Consider the following 13,362-nt stretch of genomic DNA (forward strand, 5'->3'; position numbering starts at 1 on the left):
TTGGCTCCCCAATCTGTCCCAGCCAAGCATCGAAGTATGTTAATTCCCTTCTTACATTTATTTACTATATTTTGTATATGTAAACCGAATGTTATCTTAGAGTCCATTATTATTCCTAAGAACTTAATTTCTGTAACTTGTACTAATACCTGTTTATACGATCTTAATTTTACTTCTGGTTTCTTTTTCCATAAAGCCCCATCATCTGCATAGAGAGATTTACTTATTCCAGTTTCAACATTAGAGAAAACATCATTAATCATAATATTAAAAAGTATAGGGCTGCAAACACTGCCCTGCGGAGTTCCATTATCAATTGTATATACCTTTGAATATGTTGATCCCACCCTAACTTGAATCGTCCGATCCTTTAAAAAACCCATAACCCAGTTAAACATCCTTCCTTTAATTCCCATTTTCTCAATTTTTATTAACAAACCCTCCTTCCACAACATATCATAGGCCTTCTCTATGTCAAAGAATACCCCAATTAAAACTTCCTTATTTACTATTGCTTTTCTGATATCAGTTTCTATACATATTACTGAGTCCATAGTATTTCTCCCTTTCTGGAAGCCACTCTGATGAGGGCACATCAAGTTCTTACTTTCAATCTCATACATGAGTCGTGAAACAACCATCCTTTCCATTATCTTGCAAAGATTCGATGTTAAGGCTATTGGCCTATAGTTAGACGGGTTAGTTTGATCCTTGCCAGGTTTTGCTACCGGTACAATAACTCCAAAGTGTTTGTCGTTGTCACACTCTACAGCCAATCTGTATGACTGTTGACCTTTCTTGCAAAAAATACATTTTCAAAAGTCTTTCTGCCCCTTGCCTTATTGAAACTGAAAATTGTCACAACACTGACAGATGTTTTTACCTGTAGTGTCTCGCCTGTGACATATTACATGAGATGGAAGTTTATGAAATACAGTCCTATTGATAAATTCATATAATATTGTCCTGTTTTTTTATTATTATTATTATATGCTTTTTACTACACGTACTTATGCGATATTAATGTAAGTTTTGTTTTACTTATTAAATGCACCATAATGTTATGTGTTTGATGCATGTTGTGTTGTCTCGGACCTCTGTCTCCTCCAGCACACAAAATCAAAGACGAACAACTAGTCTATTCTGTCAAAGATTCATTTCTTTTATATACTGAATTCAGAAATGTATGCGATTTATCAAATGATGAGTAACACGTGATGAATGTGTGAAGTGTTTTAATGCATTTGCATGCATTATTACCTGTGAGTGAGACATGAGGTCTGACTCCTGCCCTTCATTAGTATACCCAGTCTCAATGATCACATTCATAACGACTGAAATCGCAAAATGGTTTAAAGCCATTCCAACATTTAATAGCTTGAAACAATACAAATGGTTTACTTACTCCTCATTTATAAGTGATGTTGGAATAAAGGGCCTACTAAGTACATACATGTAAATATACGAAAACTGCAAACTGCTACATTTTCAAATACAATTGCATGTGGTTTTATGCTGATAGCACTGCATGATTTAGCTGCACCATTAAGTGGATGTGTGCAAAGTATTCTTCAGTTTTTACATATGTGAGTTATTGCTGAAATGAAATTTTGCAGATGAAAAGTAGTGAAGGGATGCCATTTGTTAATCATACTTGACATCAGCATAAGATAAAATCTCAACCTATTTGAATAAATATTGTTTAGATAATTATTAAACTACAAAAAATTACTGATACAACTAATATTGCCAATCAGAATGGAGTAAATATGGTTTGTATGTTATGTGACCGTCAGTCCTGTGTCATGTGTTTCCCGCCCCTTGTGTCCTTATATGGTTATTTTCCTGTCCTCGTTTAGTGTGATTATGATTCCATTCAGCTGTGTTTGATTAATTATCTAGTTTCTTCCTGTGTATTTTAATTCCTGTCTGTTCAGTTAGTTTTGGTCTGGTCTACTCGTTACAACCCCTGTGTTCCTGTTTGTCTTAGCCTTGCCTCGTCTTGCCCTTTTGGATTTATTAAAGACTGAAGGTCTTAATGACCTTCAGTCATTAAGACCGTGACAGAAGACCAGACCCAAAACAGAGAGTGAGAGGCGCATGTTTTCACTGTTTTATTTTCCATTTTTTGTTGGTTCCTGTGTGTTTTTTCCCGCGGCATGGAAGTCGTCGCTCGTCATCGCTGCGAGTGCTGCGAGTCGGCTGGCCGCTCGTCAATCAAGTTCGCCGGCCGCTAAGAAGTTAAGCCCGCCGGCCGCTAAGAAGTTAAGCCCGCCGGCCGCTCCTCATTCAAGTTCGCTGGCCGTTCATCTATCCATCCTGCCGGCTGCGGCTAACCAAAGCCCGCCGGCCGCTCATCAGTCAAGTTCGTCGGCCGCTCATCAGTCAAATCTGCCAGGTGTTCATCTATGGTGATAAAGTGATAAAGTCGTGACGTATTGTCAAGTATGGTGACCCATACTCGAAATTGGTGCTCTGCGTTTAACCCATCCAAGTGCACACACACAGCAGTGAGTAGTGAACAAATCCACACACACACACACACACACACACACCGTGAACACACACCCGGAGCAGTGGGCAGCCATGCTGCAGCGCCCGGGGAGCAATTGGGGGTTCGGTGCCTTGCTCAAGGGCACCTCAGTCGTGGTATTGAGGGTGGAGAGAGCGCTGTACATTCCCTCCCCCCGGGGGCTCGAACTCGCAACCTTTCGATTACGAGTCCGACTCTCTAACCATTAGGCCACGACTTCCCCCATCTATCCCAAGCCTGCCAGGCCACTCGTCAGTCAAGTTCGTGGGCCGCCGCTCGCTCAAGCCCACCGGCCGTTCTGATGTCGAGTCTTGTCCATGGAGACTCGTCTGGAGCAGGTGGCTCCTCTAGTTATGTCCGCGGAGGCCATTCCCTAGCCTGCTTCTCCTGTCGCGGAAATGGATGTGGTTCTTGAGCATACCCTGTGAGGGACCCTGACTCCACGTCCAGCCCAAGGAGGGCTGCGGTGCTCCCATCATACCCAGTAAGGGCCTCAGCTTCCGAGCCTAGCCCAGTGAGGGCACTTGTTCCTGTGGATTCTGGCTGTAGACCACCTACAATGTAATTTTCAATGTCCTGGTAGAAAATTACCAGTACCTTTTTCATTTTTCAGCATATTTTTTAACTGATCAACAAGTGCAGGTACAAATTAATAATAAAGGTGTTATCCTAAATGAAAAAAATGTACTGAACAGTTGCAACTAGCAACTTAATTCACTTGAAAAGTGTACTGCTAGAAACCTTTGATTTCCTCTTATTGTGTAATTTATAGAAAAAAAAATGTGTGCCTTTTTATCATGAGTCACAGTTGCCAAATAAATTTTAAAACAGCTAAATTTGTTGCTAGGTGCTTTTTGAAGAAAAAGTTGCTAGGGTAGTCTGAAAAGTTGCTAAACCTAACAACAAAATTGCTAAATTGGCAACAGTGCCTTGGGGTGGGGGAGGAGTGCACAAAGTTCCTTCCTTCTTTTTTGTCCCTGGCCGATCACATGCCTTTTATATAAGACTCAGATCAGTAGGCAGATTTCACTCAGTTAGGAGCAACGAAGAGCTAGCAGATGGCAAGCAAAATTGTACACGCAGGCAGCAAGAGGCCCAGAGACCCCTCTACTCAGGTTAGATATTATATTTAAAATAGTTTATAATACAGTAGTTACTATTCTTTACAAACACTGAATTATAAAATGTTGACTACAGTTTCCAGTTTTTAATTATAGTCCCCAACCACCGGGTCGTGACCCACTACCGGGCCGTGGAAGAATTCCTACCGGGTCGCGAGAACGTTCGGGGGAAAATGTGTATAGATATGACGCTCTGTTATTTATTGTGCATAAATGATTGCTCTAATTATTCTGTATTTTCGTTGTATGCTATTGATATGGAGATAATTTGACGATTTCGTGTTAAATTAGGAAATAAAAGATTGCTCTGATCTGTCATATAGGCTGTTAGGGCTTAAACGGATCGCAGTTGATCCGTGATATACGGACCAGCGCTCACAAGAATAGAGACATGTTTCAGACAGCGTGGCATACCAGTTTGTTTCCTCTTTCATGTACCCTTGCGTTTAAGATACATATGCATGGGGGTTTGCGGTTATGTCGCAATACTGGAAATATTTCTGTTTTAAACCATGAAGGCGAGCCGATTGATATCACACAAGCAACGTGCAAACTTTGCGCAATAGTTAACGTCTTAACTTCTGTCATACAGAAAGTGAAAGTAAAAAACCCTGCTGCATTAACAGCGCATATTCTCCAAGAGACGACAAGAGACAAATCTACTTCAACGTACTGATAACAGTATAAATGAATAGACCTGTTTTAAAGACCCCATCCACAACACACCCATTCACACCCCCCCAGTCCGCGAGATATTTTCCAAAAACATAACCGGTCCGTGGTGTAAAAAAGGTTGGAGACCCCTGCACTAGAGGTATCACGTAAGCACAATGTGCTACAATTAGAATAGCTTTTTTTATGAAATAATGACACATCAAACTGTTTATCTGTTTACAGTCAACTAAGCTGCTATTATAGAAAATTAATCAAAACCTTCTGATCAATCACAATCCAGAATCAGCAGCAGTATGGTTTTAAGAGTTTTACTTTTAGAGGAGGAGGAGGAGTACTGTACAGAGGAGTACAGTAACTTGACTCCTATTATTTTTGGTGACCAATATTGCTTGTGTTCTCACAAAAAATAATAAGTGTGCTCTGTCTCTTCATCAGGGGTTACAGGTCAAGTTTTTGATCAATATACCTTTGAAGGTGGATTCAGAGGTTGAGGCGCAGGAAAGGTGTCGTTATCAATTACAGCATCTACTCGATGCTGTAATTGAAGGCTTTAAAGAAGAGGATAGGAAATTTATGAAGGATGAGAATGGCAAAGAGGTTCTGGAAGATGTAGCCGTTATTTTTGGCCTGAATGGAAAACACACCACAGACCTAGTGCAAGTCCTGAAGAATCTCAAGAGCTTCAGGTACGATTGTAAAATCAGGTATTCTATTATCACATACACCTGGGGAAGCGGTGGAACTATAGCAGGTGATGCGACTGAAACGCCATACCAGGATATTCGAGAGCATCTGAAAAACAACGCTGCTGCAACGAAACTTGTGCAGGAGTTGAGGGGAAATGATAGAAGCTGTCTGGTTTACTTCAGTTTCGTTGACAGCGACACTTTCAGGTTCAACTTTATCTATAGTGAATACTTAAAAATTGTGAGCAAGGAGCTGAAAAAAGATCCACCCATCCCGCCCACTGTTATGTCGACTGGTTATGAGTTCACCCATGAGCATGAATATCACATTGCAAGTGACCTGGACCGCCAGATTCGTACAGCCTTAGCAGAGGTCAACCCTCTCTTCCTGTATTACCCAGAACCCAACTTCTGCGTTCTAGTGGATGACCAAGAGAACAGCATAAAGGAAAGTTTCATCAAGAGAGGAAGGAGCAAAGGCAAGTACAAAATGGAGTCATCAGTTCTGATCAGGCAGGTCAAGGAACGTGTCAATTTCAAAGCTGTGTTTTCCAACGAAAACCCCATCATCATCGTTGCTCCAATAAGATTTAAGCTAAGTGGCGATCGCCTGAAGACCGGCCAGTCAACTCTGAATGAGAGGAATTTGGCGATTGGTATATATTGTAATGGGGTGCTCAAATGTAAGGAAACATATAATGGGGTAAATTTACCAAATGACCCCCAAGTGCAAAAAGGAGTATATTATAAAAACTTAAACTTTATCAAGAATTTATATAAATGTGATGACAAGAACTTTGAAGAGCTGAGTAAAAAAAACCCGTTCACAATCAATGAAGGCGATGCAACAGAACTAGTCGAAGCTATTAGAGAAGCAAGAGAATGCAGAAAGTTTTTTGAAGAACTTAATGAAAAGTTCAAAAACTATTAGATTGAAATATTCATAACTGTTTTCAGATTGTGCACTCTTCTGAATCAGGAACAGCCGTAATAATGAAACAATATGCTTTTGTTGGTTTGATTGCTTCTATTGTCCTCATTTGTAAGTCACTGTGGATAAAAGCATCTGCTTAATAATAATGGCATGCACATAGTATACAAATGAAGCTTAATTTTGATGATTTACAACATTTTTTATGAATAGTGCACGGCTTGTTATTCCAGAGATATGAGATTAAATTTATTTTACATGAAATGTTAATAAAGTATATTTGATGTGCTGAAGAATTTAGATATGAATATTTCCTCTTTTACATTTATTTACTGAATGAATGTAGTTGTTTGTTGTTGACCAGATCATATATTAATGTTAACTTCATTTTTATATTTCATGTATATCACTGAAGCCTTATTCGATACTGTTGATGATTTTGGACAAATGTATTGAACATTTTAAAGATGGAGAAACCTATTGTGTACATTATCATATTCACTTAATCATTTAAAAATAAAAATAAAAATGAATTTGTCTCCCTTTTTTGAGTGTTAGATCTTAGCTAATATACAGATAATATTGAGTTATCTAAACCATTCTTTAATCATTACTACATCGGCAACTAATGCTGTGTCCATTATGAGGGGCTCATCCCTATGCCCTATTCGCTTTAAAGGGTTTACACTCCCCCAAAAATTTCGAAATCAATTTATTTGAAAAGTATAACTTTTATTTATTTTTTTATTATTGCAGGACATGGGCATCACTCAAAATCACTTTTATGAAATGTCTCACATAGGAGTTCATAGAAGGCACTTTTTTATGACTTTTTGACCTGTTTGTGTGATAGTTTAAAATGTTAGTGTGTGATAGATTAAAAGTGTTAATTAAGATCTGTCACAATACAACACAAGAAGGAACATGATTAAAATAGTTTATAGAATGGTTTAAAAAGCTTAAAACTGTACTAACTATTAGTCAGGTTAAGGTGTGTTGGTGATTGATTAGTTTTGCCTGACAATACACTAGAGTAAGTAAGTACATTTTATTTATAGCGCACATTTAAATTCAGCTTACACTGACCAAAGTGCTGTACAAAACAATCATAAAATACAGTAATGTATAAAATAAAATACAAATTAAAATCCAAGATAACAATGCTAATCCATAAATTAAAATTCAGGAAAGGCCATAGAATAAAGATGCGTTTTAAGTCTAGACTTAAAAACAGAAATAGACGAAGCACTCTTAATGTCAGGTGGCAACTGATTCCATAGCCGTGGCGCAGCTACTGCAAAGGCTCTGTCACCTTTAAACTTAAGTCGTGACCGTGGGACATATAAAAGAGCTTTATTAGCAGATCTGAGGGGCTTGGGAGTAGATTTAAACGAGATAAGATCCGAAATGTAAGATGGGGCTTGTCCATTAAGTGCCTTAAAAACAATCAACACAATTTTGAATTGAATTCTAAAAGAGACAGGAAGCCAGTGGAGCGACGCTAAAATTGGAGTGATGTGATCATGTTTTTTTGCACCAGTTAACAATCTGGCTGCTGCATTCTGGACCATCTGCAAACGAGCCAGTAAAGATTGGGGAAGACCTAGGTATAAGGAATTACAGTAGTCTAATCGTGATGTGATAAATGCATGAATAACTTTTTCCAAGTCTTGAAAGGAAAGTGTTGATTTAAGTCTAGAAATGATTCTCAGTTGATAATAGCTGTTTATAACAACTGAGCTAATTTGCTTTTCAAGGCAAAGCTCAGAGTCAAAAATAACACCTACATTTTTTTGCATGTGACGTAACATATGGAGTGAGACTGTCTAAGTTACTAACTATAGAATTTCTGTTTTTAGAGGGACCAAAAATAATCACCTCAGTTTTTTCATTATTTAGCTGGAGGAAATTATTCGCCATCCAGATTTTAATGTCCTTCAAACAGTCCATAAGAGGCTGCAGAGAATGTCTAGATTTTAATGGAACGTATAAATGAGAATCATCAGCGTAGAAATGAAAAGAGATTTTATTTTTCTTGATTATATTACCAAGTGGAAGCATGTACAGATTAAAAAGTAAGGGCCCCAGAATGGACCCTTGAGGAACCCCACAAGGGAGAGAAACTGATGATGAGGAAAACTGTCCGATAGCCACTGAAAGTGTCCTGGATTCAAGATACGACTTAAACCACAAAGAGGGAGCTCTCACTGATGTTCGATGTAACTCAAGAGTGCTGTACAGTGACAACAGACAAGAGGATAAGAATGGACACTCATATGTCAAGCTTGATGAGGATATTGTCAAAATTCTAATAAATATCAATGCAAATTATAATAAATATGTTCAATCATGGATGCAAAACTGTTATTGTCTAATTTTATATCCATTATTTTTCCCTTTCATAGATCCTGTGAAAATACTAGTGTCTGAATTGCAAGCCCTTAGTTGCAGAACATGCAAGTCGTACTCAAAGAAGTGATCTTGTCCCACCGGCTCCCCCTTGGCCAGTCGTCACTGTACTTCTGCCACAGACTTTTGGTCTAAATGAGTCTACTCCACCGAGCTACTGTTATAAACATGAGCCCCGTCAGACTGGCCGTGGCGGCGGTGTGGCAACAATATATAGTGATATTCTCAATGTTACTCAGAAAACAGGATACAGGAGGTTTAAGTCATTCGAAATACTTCTGCTTAATGTTACACTGTTAGATATGCAAAATAAATCTCTCTTATCTCTTGCTCTGGCTACTGTGTATAGACCGCCAGGGCCATATACAGATTTCCTAAAAGAATTTGCAGATTTCCTCTCAGATCTATTGGTTAATGTTGATAAACTGCTAATTGTCGGAGATTTTAACATTCACGTTGATAATACAAATGATGTGCTAGGACTTGCGTTTACTGACCTAATAAACTCTTTTGGAGTCAAGCAAAACGTCACCGGGCCCACTCATCGTTTTAATCATACGCTAGATTTAATTATATCGCATGGACTTGATCTTACCGATATAGATATCATACCTCAAAGTGATGATGTTACTGATCATTTCCTTGTATCGTGCATGCTGCGTATTACTGATATTAATTATATGGCTCCGCGTTATCGTCTGGGCAGAACTATTGTTCCAGCCACCAAAGACAGATTCACAAATAACCTGCCTGATTTATCTCAACTGCTCTGTGTACCCATAAATACACATGAACTAGACGAAATAACTAGCAACATGGGCACTATCTTCTCTAATACATTAGAAGCTGTTGCCCCCCTCAAATTGAAAAAGATTAGAGAAAAATGTACTGCACCATGGTACAACAGTTATACCCATTCTCTCAAGAAAGAAACTCGTATTCTTGAGCGCAAATGGAGAAAAACTAACTTGGAAGTTTTTAGAATTGCGTGGAAAAACAGTATGTCCAGCTATAGACAGGCTCTAAAAGCTGCCAGGGTAGAGCATATCCGCAAACTCATAGATAATAACCAAAACAATCCAAGGTTCTTATTTAGCACAGTGGCTAGACTAACAAATAAACAGACACCGCCCGATCTAAATATTCCCTCACAATTTAATAGTAATGATTTTATGAATTTCTTTACTGATAAAATAGATAACATCAGAAATACAATAACAAATGTAGATTCTACTGCGTCTAGTATTTCAGCTTCATTCATCGCACCTAAAGAAAAACTGCAGTGCTTTACAACTATAGGACAGGAAGAGCTAAACAAACTTATCAGTACATCTAAACCAACAACGTGTTTATTAGATCCTGTACCCACTAAACTACTGAAAGAGTTGTTACCCGTAGCAGAAGAACCGCTTCTCAATATTATTAACTCATCGTTAGCCTTAGGTCACGTCCCAAAACCATTCAAGCTGGCGGTTATTAAGCCTCTTATTAAGAAACCACAACTAGATTCTAATGAACTGGCAAATTACAGACCCATTTCAAATCTTCCGTTTATGTCAAAAATTTTAGAAAAAGTTGTGTCTGCTCAATTGTGCTCCTTCTTGCAAAAAAATGATCTCTATGAGGAATTTCAGTCAGGTTTCAGGCCTCACCATAGCACAGAAACTGCACTTGTTAAAATTACAAATGACTTGCTTCTTGCTTCAGATCAAGGCTGCATCTCATTGCTAGTATTACTTGATCTTAGTGCTGCGTTTGACACTATAGACCATGATATACTCATAGATCGACTACAAAACCATATTGGTATTCAAGGGCAGGCTTTAAGATGGTTTAAATCATACCTGTCCGATCGCTACCACTTTGTTCATTTAAATGGAGAGTCATCACAATTATCACCAGTAAAGTATGGAGTACCACAAGGATCAGTCCTAGGTCCTCTTCTATTTTCAATATACATGTTGCCTCTTGGTAATATTATTAGAAAATACGGGATTAGTTTTCATTGTTATGCTGATGATACTCAACTATATATCTCAACAAAACCAGGTGAAACTTCTAAACTATCTAAGATAATAGATTGTGTAAAAAATTTAAAAGATTGGATGACCAATAATTTCCTCCTATTAAATTCAGATAAGACAGAGATATTACTTATTGGACCAAAAAACAATACACAGAATCTCTTGGATTACAATTTACAACTTGACGGATGCACTGTCACATCCTCTAAAGTCAAAAATCTGGGTGTTATATTAGACAGCAACTTGTCCTTTAAAAATCATATTTCCCATGTTACAAAAACAGCATTCTTCCATCTTAGAAACATTGCCAAGCTTCGAAACATGCTACCTGTTTCTGATGCAGAAAAGCTAGTTCATGCATTCATGACCTCTAGACTGGACTATTGTAATGCACTGCTAGCTGGTTGTCCTGCATCTTCAATAAACAAGCTACAGATAGTCCAAAATGCAGCGGCTAGAGTTCTTACCAGGTCAAGAAAATATGATCATATTACCCCAATTTTACAGTCTCTGCACTGGCTACCTATTCAGTTCCGTATCATTTACAAAATATTATTACTTGCCTATAAGGCCCTAAATGGTTTAGCTCCTGCGTACCTAACTTGTCTTCTACCACGCTACAATCCAACCCGCTCCCTAAGGTCACAAAACTCTGGACTTTTGGTAGTACCTAGGATAGCAAAGTCCACTAAAGGAGGTAAAGCTTTTTCACATTTGGCTCCTAAACTTTGGAATAGCCTTCCTGATAACGTTCGGGGTTCAGACACACTCTCTATGTTTAAATCTAGATTAAAGACACATCTCTTTAGCCAAGCATTCACATAATGCATTTTATAATCTTGTACTGTAGTATATCTGATCAAATGTACATTATTATTATTCTTTAGCTTGGGATGGAACAGCAGCTACGCTAATTATGTTTCTATTTGTCTCTGTTTCTGCCACGGGATTAACATCCCGTGGTAATTAGGAATGACAGAAGCTTCAGTCTGGATCCAACCCCTAAATGATCTGAGATGACCGAACACCTGAGAAAAGATAATGCCAACCCCTCAGAGGATGCCAACGCTCAGACAACATACAGAATTACCAAATGACCACTGGAACTAGTTGAGACCTTACAATCTGACTTTGCTGCAGTTAAATTGAACTGCTGGTTTGTTGGCCAGAGGCCAATGTTTGATATTGATATTGTGATATGTTTGATATTGATATTGTGATATGTTTGATATTGTGCAGTTGCTTTGACACAATTTACATTGTTAAAAGCGCTATATAAATAAAAATAAAGGTGACTTGACTTGCAGGCCATCGGCTGCGCTCCAAACCTCCACCTCTTATTCTGCAGTGTCCTCGGTCACACCGGCATCGCCCCAGTCCTCGGGTACTCTGGCTTCACCAACGATGCTCGTCACTGCAGCTGTGCCCAGGTCTCTGGAACCAGCGATGACGCTCAGCTCCATCGGCCCTCCGTCTGCGCCTTCGGATCCACCAGCTCTGTCTCTATCAGTCGGTCCCCAGATGTCGGCAGCCACACCATCTACATCTTGGCTCCTCCCCCGACTCCGCCGTCTGTGCCATGTGCCAAACACCATCTAAGCTGCCAAGGCATCATCGTCATCCTGCCATCACTATCCCTTCGCCACAATCTGCCATCATCCCCGTACTTTTGCCCCTCACCATCCCAACGCCATCTCCTCATCCACCACCAAAACCCCCTCCATCCCTCCATATTCTGTTGCTTGATCTTTGTCTTCAACTTCAGTCATTGCACACACACACACAGCTATTCTCTTCTGCACTTTGTTTTTCAGTACATTTTTATTATAATTTTTCGTTTCAGAAAATTGCATTGAAATTTTTATTTATTCAATGGTGTAAAATTCTGTACTTTTCAGGAATACAAGTATAACTGCAAATGGATAAGATAGCTCTGCACTTTTTCATTTATATAATGGTTTTTGTATAACGTAATAAAAATGTACATACTGTAAATGTACATAACATATTTGTATTTCAAGTGCATTTTTAATACATTTAATAGTGTTTTTTTTTTTCCACAAGGGTATATATGCTGCTGTAATTTTTTTTTTATGTACTTATGAAAATTTGTAATCTACACAACGATATAATACATTAAAGTTTTATAGATATCAGTGTGCAAGTGTGCATATACTGAAACAAAAAAATCAGCTTTATAATATACTATTAGTGTAATGCTAATGCATTTCTAATGAGCTGAAATAGAATTGAAATATACTCGAAGTACATTAAAACGATGCTTCAAATATCCTCAAAATGTTGTCCATGAAGTATTAAAAGTACACTTTGAATGTATTTTAAGAAATGCAGTTAAATTGAATTAAATTTAAAGTTGGTCCATTTGAACAATTTAAATATATTAAATATATTGCAAATAGATTAAAATTTAACTTAAACATATCTTGAAATACATGTAATATACTTAGTTTCAAAATAATACATGCACTTAGTATAGTATAATTTAAATATATTAAGTGTCTAAAAAAGCACAATTTAAATATATTTCTTTTTACCTGTGTAAAAACAAAAAATGTGCCGTTTTTTCATTATTGAATTAAAATACGGATTATACAAAGGTACACGGACCGTAAATGTCAGGTTACTCCGAAGCCCATTGTGTCGTCCATAATGATGTCTGCCTTTGAGCTCAAGTCCTTTTGCTTCTCAGGTAAATGTACCTTGAATTATAAATGTTTATGTAGATATTTATATTGAAAAACAAGACAAAAATACTAAGAAAATATTTTTTGCAGTGCATCTCTCTTCAAAACAAACCTCACTGAAGTGTATTGTTGAATATGTATAAAACACACTTCAACAGCTGTTCATCTCCTTTTCCAAAAGATGCGGAGATGCTTTTATGCTCTGTAAGCACTCAGTCGTCCTGACATACCCTTATCGTACAGAGGGATTCATTGACCAACTGAAAAGGCCGAGATTG

General features: G+C 38.0%; 1 protein-coding gene across 2 annotated transcripts in view; it reads left to right on the top strand.

Annotated features, from left to right (window-relative positions):
* The window catches only part of LOC306852683 (uncharacterized protein), a 35,612-nt gene extending 29,120 nt beyond the window's left edge, over nucleotides 1-6,492 (top strand). The window contains exons 1-2 of one of the 2 annotated variants that reach the window (XM_079389713.1): nucleotides 3,543-3,648; nucleotides 4,765-6,486. In XM_079389713.1, coding sequence (XP_079245839.1) covers nucleotides 3,592-3,648; nucleotides 4,765-5,946 — 1,239 coding nt within the window. In that variant the 5' untranslated portion in view covers nucleotides 3,543-3,591 and the 3' untranslated portion in view covers nucleotides 5,947-6,486. Of the gene's footprint in view, nucleotides 1-3,542; nucleotides 3,649-4,764 lie in introns of those variants that run through there. The other variant, XM_079389714.1, reaches the window with a different exon arrangement.
* The last annotated feature ends 6,870 nt before the right edge of the window (nucleotides 6,493-13,362 follow it).

This window comes from Barbus barbus, assembly GCF_936440315.1.
Source record: "Barbus barbus genome assembly, chromosome: 3".
Taxonomy (NCBI): domain Eukaryota; kingdom Metazoa; phylum Chordata; class Actinopteri; order Cypriniformes; family Cyprinidae; genus Barbus; species Barbus barbus.